The sequence below is a fragment of the Opisthocomus hoazin genome, chromosome 9 (assembly GCF_030867145.1).
Source record: "Opisthocomus hoazin isolate bOpiHoa1 chromosome 9, bOpiHoa1.hap1, whole genome shotgun sequence".
Classification (NCBI taxonomy): domain Eukaryota; kingdom Metazoa; phylum Chordata; class Aves; order Opisthocomiformes; family Opisthocomidae; genus Opisthocomus; species Opisthocomus hoazin.
In genome coordinates, this window is record NC_134422.1 from 21,701,049 (window position 1) to 21,723,130 (window position 22,082).

Sequence of the window (22,082 nt, forward strand, 5' to 3'; positions counted from 1 at the left end):
TTAGCATTTATCTGTAATGATATTATTTATTTATCAGGACAAAAGGACAAATTTAATATTAGTGTATTTTTTCTTATCCACTCTTTAATACCCACCCCTTCAAATTTTTCTCAGCTTCGTATTTGATCATACAGTTAAATATTTTTGTCTTCTCTTTAAAAATTTGAATTTTCTTTCATTTTGTCAGCCATGACTTTTCCCCTAATCTCCCTCCTCTTACAAGTACAGTACTTAAAGAAAATACTAAGCGTTTCCTAAAATACTGTTACTAGCTGCATCTAACTAGGCCTGACATTATTGCTCAACTTTCCACTGTTATGTGCACCTTTCTTGAGATCCAGATTATTAAAGAGTTCATTATTAAGTTGGTTGCTATTACACCTCCTATTTTCTTCCATTTGCATAGATCCTATAGATGTTTAAGACAATTCTTCCCACAAGCTGTAAAGTCTAAGTACCTTTTTACCTTTGACTTTTCCCATCCCTACTTAGTATAAACACTGGCACTTCTAGACAACACTCAGTCTTGTCCTTATCTTTATTCTGCCGCTTCCTTCCCTTCCTAGAAGTTTATTATTTCAATCTCATAGCCATTTTCCTCCCGCATAATAACACATGTAAATTTCAGGTCATTTTTAAACCTCCATAATTTGCATAAACCAATTAAATCTTCTCCAAATCAGAATATAAAATTTTATTATGAAATAGTTTACCTTATTAAAGTGCAATTTTATGTGACCTTAGATGCTTTAAGGATGGGCTGGTTATTAATCTCACATTCATACTCTGAAGTAGACATTTTCAAGTAAGCATACATTTCTGTTCCTAAAGAGCACATCTCTTGTGCAGAAGAGTTACCTTCATTAAAGAAGGCCCGAGATAATCACAGCCAGAAAATGGGCACGTTTGGCGACTGCAATGGAAGACTAACAAGAGGGTGTTTAACAGCTATGCATCCCGTAAAATAATCAAAGAAATATATATATATTTAATTACTTAAAGGAAGGCCATTTATGAAGTCATAGCTCTACATGATCTATTGAATATACTTGTAGATGCTTACAAGAATACATTATTTCATGGAAAGAGCTAGCGGAATAGTTAGGAAGGCCAAGGTTTCACCTGGACGGATAAAACTGAGGTCAATCCTTTGTAAAAGGGGAAACAGCAACAAGAAAAAAAAAATAAACACGCAACTGTTCACAAAAGAAATTATGTACAGATAACATTAGAAACCTGTTAGGGTAAACATTGCATAAATCACTAAAAGGTAGAAAAAAAATGGTTTTAGTAGACAACTTGTAATTTAAAAGCAGTAACGAGCAAAATGCTGAAAAATTGTGTTAATGTTAAGCAGCTCAGAAATCTATTACAATATAACCTTGTCATAAATTTTAAAGTTTGTAAAATATAAAAAACCCATTAAAAAGTTTTGGCTAAACAAAAGGAGATTAATATCAGAATAAGAAGATTTTCCATTAAAATAATCACACATACATATTTCAGCGAAAATGATTTTTTCTTCTACAATAGAAGAATTGACTTGCTAGAAGCTGAGCACAGTGTGGTAGCCTATTTGGCTTTAAACTGAAGGTTAAATGTTTCTTTTTTCAAGTGAAGGAACTTAAAAAATACTGAGGAAGGTTCACTGAGTAAACGATTAAAAAAAAATAAATGAAGTCAACCATTAAGCATAAAAATATACATATAAAGTGTCTTGGTTTTTAGACAGCATACAACAATTTCTCGTAACTCTACAGAGAAAACTAGTCTTCTTCAGAAGTACTTACAATATGTGGAAAAACAATATACATATGGTCCCCACGGTGAAAGAGGATTATAGGATCCATGAATCAGTGGTCATCATATAAAGTCTTATCATAGAAATATTGTAAACATTTTTCTTAATTGGGATCTCAATCATCTTTGGTATAACAGAGTCCTAGGGAATCTCTAATGACACATTTTATATCCAACTTAAATAAGAGGGACAAGAAACCGTTTAAACATTTTGCATTTAAATTATGCACCACTTAAAAATGCAGTATACATATATGATCACAGTTCAGAATGGATTTTTTTTTTAATAAAATGCTCCTGGCCTATAAATATAAAATCTTAATTGTTCTGGCCAAAGATCCACTTCTGGAAGGTGTCTGATGGATTACAGGATACCAAACTCGGATGCTCTCCGTTTCCTGTAAGGCACATATGTAGTGCTGCATTGTACAGAGTTTGATCCTAAAGTGAAAAAAAAAAGTGAACAAACAATGAGCCTACTATTTCCCCCCCCACACTTTGTTTTTTCCCAAGTTCACTGTTGTTAAAGAGTCAGATCATACAGATAGTGCAGAGGGGGGCTAGCTAAGAAATATGAGTAGCATGCAAGCATCAACTTGTTTTGTTAGGAAAATTTTTAAAATATTTTAGAAGATACAAAACATTTGGATTGACTTCCAGGTGGATGCTCAGACAAACACACTACAGGATATCATCTGGTTTTGTAAGTGACATTACTACTTCACATTTAAAATAGTGAAATCGTCAAGTTTTGATCTGGTAACTGAAAAGTTGAAATGATCTACATTTTCCTCCCAGAAACAGACTTACTCCTTTTTGGCTTCAGATTTTTGTTTTGTTGGTGTTTTCCCATTTATTGGAAATCAAATATTAACTCACATAAGAGATCACTGATAAAAATGCCAATTTATTGCGCAGTCTAAATACCTTCTGATGCAGCCATTGCTCTTCTCCAGCAGCAAATGTTTTCTGGCCTTTGTAGTTACATTCGCGAAGTTGCACAGGTCCTTTAGAAGCATGCAGACAAAGCTCCTTCTGAACGTTATGTCGAATTTCATGGTGTGCAGAATATTCAAAGTACTATTTAAATAATGTTTTAAAATTTCAGTAAATAAATAGAAACAAGAGTATTAAACTAAATCAACCCTTTGAAATTGCAATACACAAAGTAATAGAACTCTTCTGTTACTCCACAATTTGAGACTACAGAAAAATTCTCTGATTTTTAGCATACGTGCTTTAGAAGTGTTTACAAAACCAAAAACATTTTTTAATACTAATGCAATAGAATACATTTAGAAGTACTTAAATCTATAAATTGCAAATGACACTTGGTGCATATGCATTATGATGCAAGATCTCACTACTTGCTCCCCCAGGAATCACACAAAATTCAAACAGAAAAACTGAAGAGTGGAGATAGTTGTCTGTATTTTGTGAGTTCATTTTACCATTATTTCCTGACAGCAGCGTACTCTTAAGGCTTAGGAATTCTAGGCTAGAATTCCAGTCTTAACAGGGACTTAATTCTAACAGTTACTGACACAGCTGTCCTTTTATACCTCTAGTCCTACCCTGCCATCCTGGCCTCTTCATTTTCTCCCTCATTAAACGGCAGAGTTCCTCTCATTACATCCCACTACCTCTGTTTCTTGGCTCCATATGTCAGCCGCCTTCACCATATCTTTCCTTTAACTATTAAGACCAGGCTCAGTTAGCTCCCTGTGGCTTTCAACTACCTGTCCAACTGGGTCAACTTCTGCCTCCTCACTGCCTTGGCATCAATGGGAGTAGCACTGAGGAACAAACAGGCATCTCTCTCTTCAGTCTGAATACCTGTTTCAGGGAGTAACGTTGAGTGCCGATAGGAGTGACCTGCTTAGTCACTTAGCTCTCAGACATAATAATGTACTTTATGTCTGTTCTCTGACTTAATCTATTCTGATTTGTCTTTTGAACTCCAAAATCACTGCAAGCCCTGACTTGAAAGCTAAGTTTAAAAATTCATTAATTTTGGATACTGAGATGCTATTGAGATGGACATGTTCCCAGCCCCAGAATATTCTAAAACAGAATAATGATAAACAATTGATGTATAACTCTGAGAACTAGGTTCTCTCTTTCTGCTCCCTTCTCCGATCTCAAATATATGGACGAAGACAGAAGGTAGCATGGAAAATTTCAGCCTACACTGCTAAAGCCCGGTAAAGATCATAAACCAACTGAAAACAGAGTACTGTAATAAGAAGGATCAAGTAAGCAAAGATGCACATCTCTTGAGCATTACCAGCAAAACCTATATTAAAATTTTCTGAAGGCTGGCATTTAAAGGGAATCAGACTGTTATTTTATGCCAGGAGAAAAAACAAAAAACACACCACTTGAAAGCACTGAGTTTTAGTACAGTCCAAGATAACAGAGAGAGATGACAACAGAAGCATACAGCAGATCTCTTAATACAATGCCTTGGTACAGTGTTCCTGCATTAATGACTGTGACAATGCAGAAGGCTAATATAGTTTTAATCCACAAAAGAATAAAAAAAAAGTTCAATAGTGTAAGAAGCTAACATAACTGGGTAGTTGTTAATCTAGACAGTATTCCATCTCCCACAAAAATTGATTAGGAAAGCATCAACTAACTGGGATCATGTGTCTGAGTTTTCACGGTGCTATCAGTGGATAGCTTTTAAGACTGAAGATTTTTTTGGAAATAAAAATTACAACTATATTCCAACAAAAAATTGTAAATCTTTGTTGACCTTTAGTTATTCAGGATCTACAGATAATAAATTTTATTTACCAAATAACTCTTTAAGGCAACAGAGAAGTGTTCATTTCTGGGCAGGAAAGAAGATGTTACTTTTACTTGTATTACAGTAGTGCCTGAAGAATTCAGTATCTGACATCTATTGCAAGTCATATTGTAGAATAAATAGAGCACCATTGCTGCCTCCAAGAGCTATGCATCAAAGAGAGCTCTTCTTGGATGAATTCAATCATATTATTCACTTGCATTAGCCAGTACAGGATAAACCACTTTGACCTCACACTATGAGGCTGCAAGCATGATATGGAAGGTGGCTCAGGTCTGGCCACTTGGTCTCCCATTGGCCGGATTCCCACCAACATCCTCCTTGACAGTACGAGTCCTGGTGGCAGAGAAAGAAGCAATAGGAGGAAGCATAAGGAAAGGAAGAACTAAGAAGACAGCACTTACAAGAAAGCAGTAAGGGAAGGATGAAAAGGTTTTGCACAGAAAGAAGAGATCAAGTGAGCAGTGCAACTGTGTTAAAAATCTGAATCTGTATGCTGAACATAAAGTGTTAGAAGGGGGACACAACATGAAGAGCAGTATGAAATTTCCCTTAACAATATATATAGGAATTAACTTAAAAAAAATTAAAAAAAGAAAGAGAGACAGAAATTGCACATTAAAAATTAGTCCATTTCTCTAAAATAAATTAAAAGCTTTAATATGGTAAAGTTACAGCTGAATAGATCATAAAAATTAGATATTAAATATTTTACCTGATTTCCTCCAAGTCTATGACAAGAATACATAATCAGTGGTTTGCCACCATGGTTATTTTCACCAACATCCAGACACATGTGGTTACCTACATTCTTTAGCTAAAGAAAGGATGTTATCAGAAAAAAAAAGAAAAGCTCAGTGGGGATGACAAAAAAATTAAACTGTCTCACTTGTATACAAAACTAACCTTTAGCTTAACAACAGTTGCAGCTGTTAGTTCATTTTTACTTTCTACTTTGCTTGAATCTAAAAATCCTAGTCTCTCAGTTAATCTTTTCTAAAAAGCCCTAGTAACTACATTCTGGTTGTCTATAGCCACACAGTGTGAATAATTAGGCTACTGGTGTACACAGTTACTGTTACTCAAATTACAATTTGAAGAGATACACATAAAATATTCAAAATTGGAGGAAGGGGAAGTTTTATTTGTAAATACATGCTAAACATTCACATTCACCTCAAGCTAAGAATTATTTAGTTATTTAATTTTTTTTTGTTTTAGCAATGCAATGTCTAAGAAGTTATTTGGCACAGGAAATGCAATGGTCTTTAAGAAAAACAACGTATACCTATAAACACATATTTTCCTCATCATAAACCTAATTCTGAGAAGTAAACAGCTGTCCAGTTTTCCTTATTAACATGAACTAAAAATTCTCTCAACTTCTTACCATATAAAGCTAGATTTACCTTGATAATTCAGGAAATCTCTCATCACTGGCTCAGCACTTTTGTGCCATTTTAACTGGCAGAATGCTGCTTATCTTAGCAGGTTGTAAGATCCCTTTAAGCAAGGTTACTGTTAGTCATCAAGATGCTTTGCTTAAATTTCATATTGCCACTGACAACACTATACAATATTCAAATAGCAAGGTATACAGAAGAGATTCTTTGTCCAGACTAGGCACAGAAGACCCTAGAGCAGTTAGAGATCGCTAAAACGTAAATACTATGGCTAAGGCAGCACAAAGAGAAGCAAACTTCCTGGATTATGGAAGACTATAGAAAACAATTAAAATTAAACTTACATATCCAGAAAACAAAGGATTCAGGTCTGGCACATATGCTTCTGGATAAACATTACTGAGATACCAGGTAAAATTTTTACACTGCAGACGCTGCTTTAAATCAAGTCTTTTTGAGATGTCTCCAAATGTTTTCTGTTAGAGGAAGGGAAGTAAGCATGAGAAATATACTAATGTTATTAATATTAATTTTGTCTACATAAATTATGATATTCTGTATTGTAGCATTAAACAAGTTTTAAGATTCATCTGTTGATTTTTTTAAAAAAATACTGTACTAGTACAGTTACTGCTGTTTGTTTTTCAGTGTCATAACACCACTGACATCCTGCCTGCAGCATTTCAAACCACGTGCAAGAAAATTACATTGCAACATGGAAACAATATAAGTATGCTTATTCCCAAGAGAGTTTTAACACAGTGCCATGAAGTGGGAAAGTACAAACAAGACCACACTGATGACAGCTGTAAAGCTAACTGATCTCACTAAAAAGAGTGAGCTGAAATAATGAATTGGATTAATTAAATAATTAGCATAACAGTCAGTACAATGCAGAATCCCCCAGGCAAAATTCAGTTGTCTAGCTGCTAAAGATGCTCAGGAAATGTAATGCTATTAATGATACAATAATCACAAAAATTTATCATATGACAGGATTAAAAACAGCTTCTCAAAGAAATCTCTAGATTCCAGCTGGTGAAAGACCAAAGTTCCAGAAAACTTACAAAAATAAACAAACTGACACCCAAAACCCCGGAATGTAACTTAAATTTTCAAACAGATAAAGATAGGATGGATATCTATCATTGAATGAGTTTTATTCTGCAACTAAAGAACAATTTTTAAGTAAAAACAGTAAGCGACTTGAGACTAATGAGACATTATGTTTCTCACTGCAAAAAATAACTTTGTTTGCATTTTCTATGCTCAGTAGCTTTTCTCATGCTCTTCCGTTAGTTGCAGTTGCTGCTCAATGCAACCAACCCAGGATTTTAGAGAATGTATGAAAAAATGCTGCCAATCAAAAAAACCCACCACACAAAACAACACTATCACTGCCCAAACGTTTTTTCATGTTTTTTAGGGCTACAGCATAAAGCAAACTGAACTGTCTTTTCATTAAAATATCTACAATCCTTACATACTTTGTCAATAAATAACTTTTGCTCACCAAAACTTTCAACGCAGCAAGTGTGATTTCTAATACCACCACCACCACCTACTTGTTTCACAATTTTTGCTGCCTCTGTGTTTCTTCGGTAAAATATTTCTTTATATTCATCCATCCAGACTTCTGCAAGGCGGACTAGATTACGTGTGATCACTTGAGTACCTTTTGGGAAAGTATGGGGACTCTTGCTGCGAAAGACATGGCCAACAACAGAGCAAGGCATGATCTCCAACTGTCCACCACATTGCCATACCTAATAATAACATTTTTTGTGTAAGTGCACTGCAATTAGAATTAAGAGGGTGGAAAAAAAAGTCCAGCAATGTTATTATTCACCAGAAAAAACTCCAAATCATTAATAAGCATGCATTTATCAGGCATACCATAAGGGAATTTCCTAATCAGGTAAACCCTGGAAATGTACATTTCAGCTATCAACCCTAAACACATTTAAAAAAATAACAAATACCAGTTCAGTGAGCATGTTTGTATTTTATTTCATAGGTCATTAGTAATTCATTTTCCATGTCCTAGCTGGCTGATTCAGCAGAGAAGTCAAGATCTAATACTAATTTGTCTTCAAAAATCCTGTACACTGTCAGTATAGAGACCACTGCTAATTAAGTAGCTAAACTTACTCTGAAAGACATTTCTATGTTTTCACCTCCCCATATTTCCATTTCTTCATCATAACTTCCAATGTGTTCGAAGTAGACTTTTGAAATTGAAAAGAGACCTCCAGCAAAAGTAGGTGTTCTACAAAAAAATAAATTTACTGAGGAAGACAGGATTCAATTAAATAGTATTTTAAATATAGATGTAAAAACATGGTATAACTGTTCTAGGAAGTTTCTATGCATTTGTCAGTGTTTTACTACATTGATACGTTTTCCTGGCATAGATATCCTTCAGGCAATTAAATCTGCCCACACTGAATCTCATTTGACAGTTTTATTGTCATTTATTAACAACCGGTCTAGACTAATGAATGCTGATATAAAAGGAAAAATAACGTATTTTCTCTGTATGGAGGATATCAAGCAAAGTTATTACTCCTCCAGACCAGTAACCTGTCTGTGACCAAAGCATGTAAAGCTATTGTCAAATGCACTGCTGTAACAGTCTATTATTTTGGTGCTCTGAAGCTTTGTTGTCATCCTTTCAAGGATGATGAATGAGGAGCCAGAATCTGCGGTACTGTCTCTGAAAAGAACTATTTGTAAGCCTCCTATCCCCCCTCCCTCCTGATGAAAAAAATATACAGAAATTGCTTATTATGTTCCTAGTGTATGTAGAAAAAAGGATTACCTACAGAGAAATTACTGTCTTAAGGAGGCTATATTTTTATGAAAGCTTTAAAATTTACAGTGTGGTTCTTGAAGCAAGTAGTATAAAAACTGTCAGATGCTAAGACTTCAGATCATACTTATCTGAAGAACTAGTTAATTTACAAACTGCTGTTCATAACAAAAAAACCCATGAAAACAGAATGATTTAAAATATTATTCAAATTATGTTTACCTAATTGGATAGGTTTCATCTTTTCTTCTTTTATTTTCATGTTTAGGAAGAGACTCCCATCCAAATGACAAACTCCAGTCAAAATTTCCTCTGTTATGGCTATGCCCGTAAGGAGATGGTTTACTGAATTCGAAAGTATTGAGATCTATAGAAGCAATATCAGGGCTTACAACAGCGACAGGGTTCTCAGCTATTCTTGCCAATAATGGCTCTAACCAGCCATAAAAGCATTCACCTATGGAGAAAATGAGAACAAGCACTGAATTTTTACTCAGCTATAAAGTAGTACAGAGAGAATATTTCAACATGCCCACAGCAAGCCAATATGCACTGCTTTTAAATAGCATTGCTAATTATACTTTCAGTAATATAAAATATCAGTAGGAAAGATGATACATCACTAATGTTCATAATTCTTAAAAACATCTGCAATGTTAAATCAAAGACAACAGCATTATAAACCAGACCTGGCACAGTTACAGGTTACACTCACAATGAGCATCCAGAAATGTAAGGGTCTCTCCTGTTGCTGCTGCAGCTCCCAACAACCGTGCAGTGATTAGACCTTTTCTTTCCTTTTGACGGACTACTTTAACTATTTGAAATTGTTTCACATACTCATCTAGTTTACCATGCAAGTATTCTAGAAAGAGAAATCAGTTTCAGTATATTCAGTGTATATACATGCCACTACCTAAAATTTTACTTTATTAAACTAACAGGATAAGCAATTCACACTAATCCCAGGAACGACCTCAGCGTCAAAGCAGTAAACAACTCCTGACTGTTGAACATTATTTTTAGGGGCTGAGTTTTGTTGGGGGTGGGAGTGTAGGAAGAGCTGACTGGCAGAGAACAGGAGACGGAACACTAAAAATATTCTAAAAGTGAAGGGACATGCACTAGTTCATCTCTTTTGCAGTATTAACAGTTTGAGTATCAATTCAAATCCATTTTCAGAGGAGATGATTCATGTACCTACTTACTCCGGTTATCTGCAGAACATGCAAATTTTTTCCATAATGATGGCACATTTTACATACAGTTTTCAAAGGCTACAACATTTACAACAGCAACAGAAGCCACATAAACTCTTTAAATAAGCAAAATTTGAGAAGCAACCCCACGTCCCTCATTAAACATCCCACATCATCTTCCTTCCTCTGCCCATCCTTAGCATTAAACTGTACTACTGAGCATAGTTCACATCCCAGTGTGTCAATATACTAAATACAGACTTGCAAAAAGTGTAAATACATTAATATAAGCATGTATATATAGACACGTTCATCTAAAGTTAAGCACCTAAAGTTTTTTGAACTTGCATTTGTGATCACACTTGGTATATATTCAGTTATTTTTGGCAGTCAGCATGAGTACTGAAGATTATTTTTCCATTAAGTAATTACACTTTCTAGGAAAGACATTTCCCTTCATATTAATGAAATTAATTTGCATAAATACAATCCCTATGATAAAATGCAAATTGCTACAAGGATTGGCCAATTTCTGCTTGGATACTCTGTTCTAGAAATTGTAATTGGTTTGAAGCACAAATTACAGACCTACTTGTCATGCAACCAGTTATGCAGTTTAAGCAGCACTAGAATTGGAATAATCAGAAATGGGGTTTAAAAACCTTTTAGAGGACAAGAATCTCATATTTGACTACCTTAGGAAAAAAAGATGGGGGAGAACTATTTTATATTTTATAGAAAAAGAAGGGAACAAACCCACTTAGAATACCATTACACATGTTAATGGTGGTAAAGAGAGAGCCTCTTTTAACCAATTTAGCTGCAATCCTAACGTTTTAAATTTACAAAAAAAATATAAAGAGAAAATAGAAATATTCTTACCATCTACACTGGCATCATCCACCAAAATAATCTCCTTTAGCAGTATGGCAGGAGATGTATACATCACGCTATGAACAGTTCTGAGCAGAGTGGACCATGCTTCATTGTGAAAAACTATTATAATACTTGTGGTTGGCAATGGCGGGCAACGCTTGAACTTTTGTTCAATACATCTACAGATAAGAAAGCGTCAAATGTTACAAAATGGACAAAAAGGTTTGACTTAAACTCTTGAAAGAAATCATTCTCTTTCTAGTACAAAGCTTTAGAAGTACGGACATTCAATATTTCAGCTTCTCCACTTCCTATCCCAGTTTCGGAGCACAAAGGCAGGTGCTTCACTTGGAGAATCTGTAAAATTTTTTTTTAAAAATATGATGAATAAGAATTCCACTTGAACAACTGACTCAATTCTGCTTCTGTCTCATAAACATTTGAGTGGGTTTCATATAACACCCGGGTCTTCAGAAAAAAATGTTATTCTACTGAGAGCAGCAGATACTAAGCTGCAAAATCAGACTTAAGTCACCATTACTGTTGAAACCCAAAACAAAGTAGGGGGAGGGAAAAGGTGTTTAAATTGGGACAAAGTTTAAACCACATTTTTCGTTTTCTTCTAAGTAAAACTTCGCAGTTTCCAAAAAGTCACTCAGAAATTGCAGCTTAAAGGCAAAAGCAGAAAACCTTATTTAAAGATGGTTACTTTGAATTCAAAACCGTGAAAGAAGTGAGCCTTTCTAAATATTCCTGGATTTGGCACTATGGATCATTACGTACAGCCAATTGTTACATATAGCTAGGAGACTTTCCTAAACTATCATCTAATGCTGAACTGAAATCACTTTGCAGTCTCCATTTCTGACAACTTTTCAACTGTCAGGACATACACATTTCAACATACTCAGGAGGTCGAGTGTCTGGTCCAAGATCTCGGTGTAAAGAAATCCTGTCACTTGCAAACGCATTAAAACAGTGTTTTTCTTCTCCACGCCGTTTTTCTTTCTGTTCTTCTGAATTTAAGTTGATGGTTTTAAATGCTTTACCAGAAGCACCAGGAGCATTAGGATCTTGAGGGGGTCGATCTAGAAAGGGTTTCAGTTCCACTGCAGTATAATGTCCTGGCAAACAGTGTTTCTCTCCAGGAATCTTAGTTTGCCTAACAGGTGCTTTTATCTGCATTTTTGGCTTTGCACCTTTGATATTGTTCATAGCATTTAACATGAGACCTAATACATGACTTTTCTTTCCAACAACTGGCTCAATCCCTGCTTCATCTTTAAAATCTTGAACACCGACTTCTCTTTGTAGTAAAAATAAAAATACCAGAAAGACAAACACAATAATGCTAAACTTCCACAGTCTCCAGTGAAAAAATAATTTCTTGAATAGTTTAGGTGTTTTTTTCAAAGCCATTCTAGTTTTAAAAATTATCACAAGGCACAAGTTTCTGTGAAAGATGTTCTTCCAGTAGGTCACATCATTTCTTGAAAATATAACACCTGTAAATTAAAACAGAAAGTATTAATTTAGACATCTAGTCTATTCAACAATGTAAAATGACAAGAAATGAATGGACAGAAATTAATTCACAACTCCCAACCATCCAACATTATATGTCTATCACTTAAAGATACGTCAAACCTATCTGTAAGATACCCAAAATGCACTTTCCCTGTTTTCTGTTTTGTGTTGTTTTTTTATATGCACTTCAAATGGAAGAACCAGAAAGCAGACATACCACTAAGAATAAAACACTATTTCTACACAGTACCATGACTTCACATTAATTTTCTTCTGAATCTTGAAAATTGTTTAAAATTAGAGGAAAGTGTTGTTTTAAGTCTTCTAGAAGCAGAGAGTTTTAGTTGAATTATCAGATAGAAGGAAAACAGATGGAATCAATATGGTAAGTTCAAGTTGTACGTAACAAAGATCCACATAAAAAGTGAACTATGAAGACAGGAAGGATTTCTCAATCAACTTATTTCAACAATTTGGAAATCTGCAATATTAAAAAAAAAATCCATTTCAAGATCAGACTTAAGTAATCATACTTCAACTGGGAAATTTTTAGATTAGTGATCTAGTATACATGTTCAATGCAGACTTAACACAGGTAATTTGGAGTAGGTTAATTTAGCATGAGGATCAAGTAATCATTCTGTATATTTTTTTCATTCACTTGTACTGCATTTTCTGGCATGTGCTGCTGCAATTCATCAAGAACATGTCAAAGAGCTCTCCTCTTTCCAGAATTTTGCCACTATTTTTTTTTCACAGACAAGCAATTATTCAGCAGCTTTCAAAGATGGGAATCTATGAAAAACATTTAAGGACTACCAGTATCCAACTGATTTGAATTAAATTCCATCTGCAAAACTGGCAGCTTACAAGAAAGGGAAAAATAGGAATCAGCCTGAATTCAAAGCACATCTTTATTTTTGTGTAAGTTGCATGTATGTGAACTGAGAAAAGAAATAACCAGCATCTAGATATAAGCCACAGTTAACTCCCACTTGCTAACTACTGACCACAGAATTGCAAGAAACTACTTTTCTATTTCATCCTTTGAAATAAATATAGATTCTGCATTTCTTAATTGGAATAACATATACACAGAAGAGATATAACTTCTAGAAAACAGAAAAAAACCCCAGCTGATTTCCTTCAAGAATTTGCAGGATAAGTTAAGCATCCAGACTTGTTCACATGATAGTTTATTTCAAAGCTTATGTCAGCTTTTTTAATAAACCCATACATTCAAACCATAGTAGTTTTACCTAGAGCTATTGTTATAAGAATGCAGAGGGGAAGCTGATTACAGCATTACCATATAGATACTAAAAGGTACCAAAAATGTGCTTCACGAGGCTGACAAAATTTCCAAGAAAACCCATAAAAAATATTCAGTTCACTTGTGTGTCACATTATTTCCTCATTTTTCTTTATTGTAGTAGAAATTTTTCAGCACTACCAATACTTATACACTGAGAATAAAAACTTTCTTTCCCAGTGAAAGGATTGCAACCACTTTACCAAACTTCCAGATTAAAAAAATGCCTTGTTTTCTCGCAATGTCTGGTGTGTTGATCTTGGCTGGCTGCCGGACACCCACTCAGCCACTCTCTCACTCCCCCTCCTCAACACAACAGCAGGGTGAAAATAAGATGGAAAAGCACATGGGTTGAGATAAGGACAAATATGATCACTTACCAATTACTGTTGCAGCGAAAACAGACTCAAGGATGATTAATTTAATTTATTGGCAATTAAAAATAGAGTAGGATGGTGAGAAACAAAGACAAAACTAAAACCACCTCCCCAGGCTCAACTTCACTCCTTTGTTCCCCACTCTTCTATCTCCTTTCTCCCAAGTGGTGTAGAGGGGATGGAGAATGAGGGTTGAGGTCAGCTTGTAACACTTCATCTCTGCTGCTCCTTCCTCCTCACACTTTTACCCTGCTCCAACATGGGTCCTTTCTACAGGTACAGTACTTCAGCAAAAACTGCTCCAGCATGGGTCATCCACAGGTTGCAGGTGCTGCCAGGATCTTACTCCTGCATGGGCTCACCATGGACTGCAGCTTCCTTCAGGGCATATCCACCTGCTCTGGCACGGGGTCCTGCGTGGGCTGCAGTGTGGATATTTGCTCCAGCATGGTACTCCACGGGGTGCAGAGAAATACCTTCTTCACTGTGGTCTTCTCCACAGGCTGCAGCAGGACAATCTGCTTCAACATAGTCTTCTCTATGGGCTGCAAGGGAATATCTGCTCCGGTGCCTGGAACACCTCCTCCCCTCCTTCTTCACTGACCTTGGTGTTTGCAGGGTTGTTTCTCTCACATTTTTCTCACTCCTGTCTCTCAAAGCTGCTTTGCAGCTTTTTTTACCCTTTCTTAAATACCTTACCACAGAGACACCAGCTGCTACACTGGGTGGCTCAGCTTTGGCCAGCAGTGGGTCCATTTTAGAGCTGGCTGGAACCTGCTGTGTCTGGCACAGGGTCAACCCCTGGTCTCTTCTCACAGAGCCACCCCCACCACCTGTCTCCCAACCTCGCCATGTAAATGCAATACACAATGTAAAACACTAAGCATACGCACAGATCAGCACCCAGCAAGAAAACTGTAACTTGTAAAACTACCACTGTTAAATCTGCAAGGGTGCTGCCAGAGTCTACAGCCTCTGCAACCTGTTAATCAGGAATGTTTTTGTAACACCATAAAAAAGAAAATCCCACTACTGTTTCTCAGTGCATCATGTACAAACACATACGGTATTAGTAAATCTTAAAGCTTAGGAATCAATAAGCAATACAAATGTATGTTGCTCAAATAGAAAAAACAAAAAAACCACATTTTTTTTTATATTTTAAGTACTTAATATCACAAGGGCTGACAACTTTATCTCACAAGGAGTCATTAGGCACAGTCAATCCAGCAAACACCTGGCAAGGGAGGCAGGTTGGCTGGTTGGTTTGTTTCCGAACATTGTTGCCCTCAAATTTTTTTTATATCACTAAACATGCAACAATGTTCTCCAACTTCCTCTGGGCCTCCTCCTCTTGGCAAAGAGACTTAAATTTGTCCATGACAAGAGAAAGGTTAAGCTTTAATGAACATGATGGTATAAGATATGTCAAGAGAAGAGAGATTAAAGTAAATTCTATACAGCAACATTGACTATTTTACACTGCCATTATGCTTAAATTTGAGAACTTCATCAGTATTTGAGTCAAATATTTCAGAATGTCTCTTTTTGTTTTAATGAGCTGGCATGAGACTACTCAAAGGGTAGAAAAATTACATAGTATGGCTACATATCTGTCATCTGCCTTAGTACCAGAGAAGTCTAACTAATTTAACCGTTACTTTAGAGAGTTAAAGTTGCAGTTGTCAGATTTCCTTAATACATCTTCTGCATTTCAATTAACACAGCAATATTTACTTATGTTACACTTAATACATCATAATTTTTTTTTCCAATTTCATGTTTACTACATGAACTTTGGCTTCATTGTCTCCAGCAACAAAAAGGAAAAATGGACTAGAAAATACCAAAGATTTCTTCCATGGATTTTTAGCATATACTTCAGACTTTTGCTGCTGCTGGCTTTGATGCCGACACACTAACCTATTCTTCACAAAACATCAAAAGTACGTATGTACATTTTACCAAAAACTTAAACTAAATTACTGTTATTTTTCATTTGAGACTGTTTTCTGCAAAAATTGAGCATATACAAATTGTTACGGTACTCAACATAATAGTCAAGATATCTGTAAATGAAAGTAGCCAAAATCTAAACCCCATTCAGAATATTTCTTGCACTACCTGTGTTTTGCATACATCTGCCTTCACACAAGTAAGTCATTGAAGACTAGAATGAGCAGACCTAATGAGCAATCAAGAATACAGAGCAATACATTCAGCATTTGTTTTCCTATGCAACTGTATTTTCTTTTATCTGCATATTTCTTTTGGACAACGTATTTCCTTGTATTGGATACATCTATCTTGGCTGCTCAGGTCTAACTACAGCAGATGAAACGTGTCTGTCCCTAGAAATGAAAAGACAACTCACCTAAGTGGCTTGTGCAACAGAGCTACACAACTTAACCCTTTCAATGTGGGTTACTACGCTCCAGTAGCATACACAGCAGCATGCTGTGCACAGAAACAAGTGCAAGTGATGTTTCTTTTTCAAAGAAAAGGCTCAGGTGATAGCCTTGGGGTATTATGTGCAGCAGAGGTGAAGCAGACAAACACAGGCTTGTCTGCCACAAACGTACAGCAAACTCTTGATATCTACAAATGCTAAGTGTAGTTTTATTGACAAAATATCTGATAGGGATACTGCTTACAGTAAGAGAAGAGCTCTTTGTTGCATGAAACAGTAGGACTTTCCAGAACACAGACTACACTGTCCCAAGAAATTTTACCATGAAAGCTGTATCTTCCATAGGGTTTTTACCAGGATAATTTTGTAGTCAAAAATACAATCTTTATTCCCCACAAATGCCTCACACATTTTTATGGCATAGCAATGTCAGTAAAAACAGACCAAGCTACGGTTCCATCCTCCAGGACACGCTGAAAAAATACATGGCATGATTAAACTCCCTGAGGTGACTTATATTAATTAGTGTTATTTTCACTAATAGTAGTCTGGATTGTTACAGCACTTTGAAGTAATTAGCCCCAATCATCAGAAGCTGGATTTTTTTTTTTTTTTTAAAGAAAACAACCAGAAAACTAACATGTACTACAAAAGTCTTCTAGAAGTGCCAAAAAGCCGCTGCCGTGCCAAAAAGCAGCTGCCACACTATTTCAAACCACATCATATGGGTAGTGTATGAATTCAGTACAGAGTCTATGCTACATTATGCCACCCACTAACTCTGATGTCAGACTGTCTGCAAAAACTCTGGCTTACAAGAAAGCCTCACTACAGTAGCCAACATGTAGACAACTCTGACTTTTTGTTAGCTTGGTCTGAACAACACTGTAGACAATTTTTTTTTTTTAATCAAAATGTCAAGATAACCCAAATCAGCAGAAATTCTTTCAGACCATGCCAGTGAGGAGAAATTTATTTGGGTTATTATCAACAATATACTTGAACTCAGTGTTTATAATAAAACTGTTTTATAATCTGCTTCCCTTTTATCTGAACGTTAAATAGGGTTCTAGTGTTTCCTGAAACTGTTGCTTATGGAACATAAAAAAAGAGGAAAATATAAAATACTAAGTAAAAAATACAAAAAAATACTTAAGAAAAAAACAACTAAAAAAGAGTAAAATAGGAAAAAAAAAACCATTTAGAATGATTCTAATCACAACTATTTAACTACACAACTTTGCTTCACCCTTAATCTCATTTCTTCCTGTAACTCCAGGAGCAGTCTAATTAAAAGGCTGTCTATTTTTGGTTATCTAAGTATACAATCTTTACAAAGTATATACAAAAGTGGGTGTGTAAATGAAAACACTGAACAAATTCTTTAGAAAAAAAAGACCTGACACTCACGATCAACTGTTCTCACCAAATCATCAAAAGTCTGCCACAGATACATGATTACATACTCTGGCATACTTTACCTCTAAGAAGTGCTACTTTCACCACTGGTATTTCTGAATCTAAAAATTCTAGACAGGGCTTTTTGTTTTCTTTGCATGAATGCCAATGTACATGCTACTAAAACATCAGCTACTGAAATAATCAGTTTGGTAAGTGATATTCTCGTCTTCTACCACCACGGAAACAGATTATTTTCTAACAGAAAAAAAAAAAAAAAAGAATAAATCACTGAACTGTTTCCACTTTCTAGAAGAACACCTACTCTCATTACCACCTCTTGTGACAGACTAAGAAATGTCCTATTTGGAGTGAACTTTTCATACAGGTTTAGCTGAATGTGAAATACAAAGGCTGTCCATACAATCAGAAACATGCAAAAGCACTTCAGAATTTGGGGAAAATTAAAACAGTTGCTTAACAAACTGTCATACTGTTCTACCAGAATATTAGCCCTTGGCTTAAATAAAGGAACAAATTATGAAATGAAGTGTATAGAATTTAAAGGCTTCACGTGAAAAGGAGAAACAGAATCAGCTGTCCAGTTTCTATCTCTACACTTGCAACAAAAGAGACTTTCCTATGTGTTCCACTAAGAATTCATACTGAATACACTCCTAGATAGGGCACACATACCTAGAAGAAATAGTGATTCACAAATCCCAGATACTGTTCCTCCGGGTACATTCTTTGAAGCTCAGCCAGTGGAAATGTGGTTCTACTCCTGAAAAACGTAAGTTGCTAAGACGAATACTAAACGTATTCAGTTCCTAAATCTTAGTTTTAAAAACATTAAGGGCACAGATTATTCTAACAAAGACTGGACGTAATCTGCGTCACTGATTACTACAGAAAAATCAGAAGCTCTAACTGGATGACAGCACAATAGGCTGAAGAAATTCCGAGTGGCAGCAGCCCAGAACACCTAGCTGGAATACAACTTTGTAAAGCTGAACTACCTTCTTGAGCAGTTTCTTTGAGGTTAAAAAAATAAATGTAACCCCCCCACGCCCCTCATTCTATGCATTCTAACAGAAGCGCTTCCAAAAACTCTTTCAAAATGAGCATTACTACTGTTTTTCTACAGCTAAGCACTGTACATGATAGACAGATAGCTCCCTGTAAAAATAGATAGCATATTAGAAGTATACAGTAACCATGTATTATAAAAAATATTTATGACTTATTTTTCAGTCTTGGGACTATAAACAGGCACTGAACTCAACTTAAACTTAGATTTCACCGAACTCTGCAGTTTCCTTTTTTTCTTGGCCACATTGGTTTGGGCCTCTGTTAAAACCATTTTAGACTGTCCCTAAAAATGCCATGATGACAAGCGAGCACCATAGCAGCTGTAAAGTGCTGTTTTAACTTAGAAGGATTAGTGTCCAATTTTCACTTTAAGCACCAGAAAATAATCTCTGGATCATAACCAAGGGAATGTTTTGTTTTGTTTTCCTGACTGTAGTAATGTTTCTAAGATAATAAGAACATCTGAGCATTAAGTGCAGGGCTTGAAATCAGTTTTACACCCTAATTGGGCTTAAAGTTTAAGTTGTTTAAATGATGTGTAAAGCAAAGCAAGTCTCCTCGTGGATTTTTTGAGATTTACTGAGGTTTACTGTGTCAGTGACTGTTAAACTAATCTTTGTCAGAATCTCCCAAAGGTATCTTTGCTTTCCTCCTCTCCCCACTTGACCGGTTCTTTTCCAGCTACATTTCACTGCTGAATAATCTTACCTAACAACAAAACAGTCATTTGACTATAGAATTTAATTACTAAGTCACCGTCAGTAGTTTTGTGACATGATTTCTCTGTTTGTAAGTACAACTGTTTCCTATGGCACATGATATCAGTGAATCTTACGAAAAATCAGACAATGGCGAGACAGAGAGCGAGTGAATAAAATCATGCTTCACGCGAGTGGACAAAATGTAGCATTTCATGGCCTAGAAACTTGAGGCACTTCCAAATCTCCTAGAAGACAGGCACAGAAATGAGCAGATTAGGAGGAGAAACTTATCACTCATCTGACTGGCAATTCATATTACGAACATGATTCTCTACATTGATTCCAAAGAAGGCGGAAGGAAGCCCTGCACTAGATATGGAGCAGACAGAGCAGACAAGAAGTTTATGCAAAGCAAAAAGGAACATCTCAAAGCAACACATTTTGTCAGCTAGAACCACAGGCTCTGGGGAAACGTCACAGACAGAGCAATTATATCTTGTTCCTATTTTGATGGAAGTCAAGATATCCAAGCTGCCATTGGTGTTATCCCACCCCCAAAAAAGCGGCAAATTTAAACGGCACCACCAGTTATGAGGAGGAGGAAAACTGGTCTTCTGCTCCTTCCCACAGTGTAACAAAAATAGTAACTTGGGCTTTCTGTAACTAGCTTAATTTTCACTTTGCTGTATTATTGAGAAGCCTCGAGATGACAGTAGCAGATGCCAAACTGAGTAGGCCACTGAGTAAAGCTAGCTGAAAAAAGAAACCAAAAGCCATGAAGTTGGCTGTTTTGTCTCAGTCTATCTCTGTTGCTCAGCTCAGCAGCTTGACACAGGCTTTAGGCAAGACTAAATAGATCAATATATTTCATAATTTTTTAAAGAAAATAAATTGTTTTGTCACAGAATACTAACATGTAAAACACTACTGAGATGCAACATAAAATTCATATTTCCAGTAAGTTATTTTTTAACCAATGAAAACGTTAATTAATATTACTTTGTACATGCACATTTTACACGAAATTAAAAAAAAAAAAAAAAAAGAATCTATGACACCTAAGTTTTTAATGTTAAAATTCACTTTTCCTGTCAGTTCTCCAAAGCCAACAAAACATTCCGAAGTACCGTCACCTGCCGTGTGGAAGTAAGACTAACAAACCGCTGGAGAAAAGAGTCAACCTACTAACTTCAAAGCACTTCATACCGGATGAAATAGACCAGAAGAATCCGGCAACGTACGCAATGAAACCATCACCCGGCTGTTATCAAATCAGTGCGGTACCGCGGACAAATGCTTGGGCGGGATCAGCCCGCGGCAAGAGACACCTCCCTCAGTCAATACTTTTGGTTTGGACGGTGCGGTCGGCCGGGTGCCAGCGCTTCCCGGAGACCCGTCCGCCCAGCTGCCAGGCAGCCGCCTCCTTCTTCGCAGGCTCAGCTCCTCGCCCCGTTTCGCGCGGGCCCAGAGGGAGCTCGCTCGCAGGGCTGGGCTGTCCCCGGCCAGCTGGAAACCCCCCTGGGACTGGCTGCGTCGGTGGGATTTGAGGGGACCGCGTCTGGGGCGTGTGAGAATGTGCGTGGCTGGGGGGCGGGGGAGAGGGGGCCAGTGCGTGCGAAGGGGTAGACGCAGGGGTAGCCGAGGGGGATCGTGCGGGCAGGCCCCAGCCCCTCATCTGCTTCAGGACCTCTCCCTCAGGTCACGGCTCCCTCCCGCCCGCCCGCCGCGCCCCGCGCACCCGGAGGGCTGGCGGTGAACTAAGGAGAAGCGGCTCCCCCCGACCCGCGGCTGCCCCGCTCACCTCGTCCGGCGGGAGCAAGACGACGGCGCTGCCCGCGCTGCGGGCGCAGAGAGAACGCGGCTCCCTCCCCCGCCGCCCCGCTGCTCCCGCCCCGGCCGGGAGGCCGCCCACGGCGCGAGGAGGCCGAAGGCGGGCGGCCTGCCGCGGGCTTCCGCTCAGCGGCCGCCAGGTGCGCGCGGGCGGCCGGCCCTGCGCCTGCGCGCTGCCCCGCCCTCACCTGGCGCCCAGGTGCGCGAGGCGGCTGCCGCCGGCGGGCTGAGGGGGAGGAGGGGGGCGGGAGCCCCCCAGCGGCGTGGGCCGTCCCGTCCCGCGCCGCCTCTCGCACCCCACGGAAGGGCGACGGTTAGGCGGTTACCTGGCGCGCACCACCACGCGTGGTCCGACCCCCCCCTCAGAGATCGCGCGCTGAGCGTCGCGGCGCGGGGCCGCGGGCTCTCCCAGCGCTCGGTCCGCCCGGGCGCTCCCGGCCCGCGTTGCCGGGAAACAGAACACAAAATCCCTGAGAGGTGAGATCAGAGGCTGAGAGAAAGGGGCTCACGCTGCGTTCCCTTCCTTCACA

General features: G+C 37.7%; 1 protein-coding gene across 2 annotated transcripts; it reads right to left on the reverse strand.

The window, feature by feature from the left end:
• Positions 1-1,427: 1,427 nt before the first annotated feature.
• On the reverse strand, positions 1,428-21,604 carry GALNT3 (polypeptide N-acetylgalactosaminyltransferase 3). 2 transcript variants are annotated; one of them, XM_075430078.1, is made up of 11 exons: positions 21,524-21,604; positions 11,813-12,410; positions 10,912-11,084; positions 9,546-9,695; positions 9,053-9,287; positions 8,170-8,287; positions 7,584-7,784; positions 6,363-6,494; positions 5,331-5,432; positions 2,728-2,880; positions 1,428-2,241 (listed from the first exon to the last, which is right to left on the reverse strand). In XM_075430078.1, the coding sequence occupies exons 2-11, from the start codon at positions 12,322-12,324 to the stop codon at positions 2,119-2,121; spliced, it is 1,899 nt and encodes a 632-aa protein (XP_075286193.1). In that variant the 5' UTR covers positions 12,325-12,410; positions 21,524-21,604; the 3' UTR covers positions 1,428-2,118. The 2 variants fall into 2 exon arrangements, with proteins under 2 accessions (XP_075286193.1, XP_075286195.1); XM_075430080.1 differs by lacking the exons at positions 1,428-2,241; positions 2,728-2,880 and adding an exon at positions 4,763-4,951.
• Between the last annotated feature and the right edge of the window lie 478 nt (positions 21,605-22,082).

Bases quoted from the DNA above. Each gene is read 5' to 3' on its own strand.
- GALNT3 (XM_075430078.1), bottom strand. From the start codon at position 12,324: ATGGCTTTGAAAAAAACACCTAAACTATTCAAGAAATTATTTTTTCAC. The intron at 7,785-8,169 runs GTAAGTTTAGCT...TGTTATTATTAG, and splicing joins ACATAGAAATGTCTTTCAGA to GTATGGCAATGTGGTGGACA. The intron at 6,495-7,583 runs GTAGGTGGTGGT...TTCCTCTAACAG, and splicing joins CAGCAAAAATTGTGAAACAA to AAAACATTTGGAGACATCTC.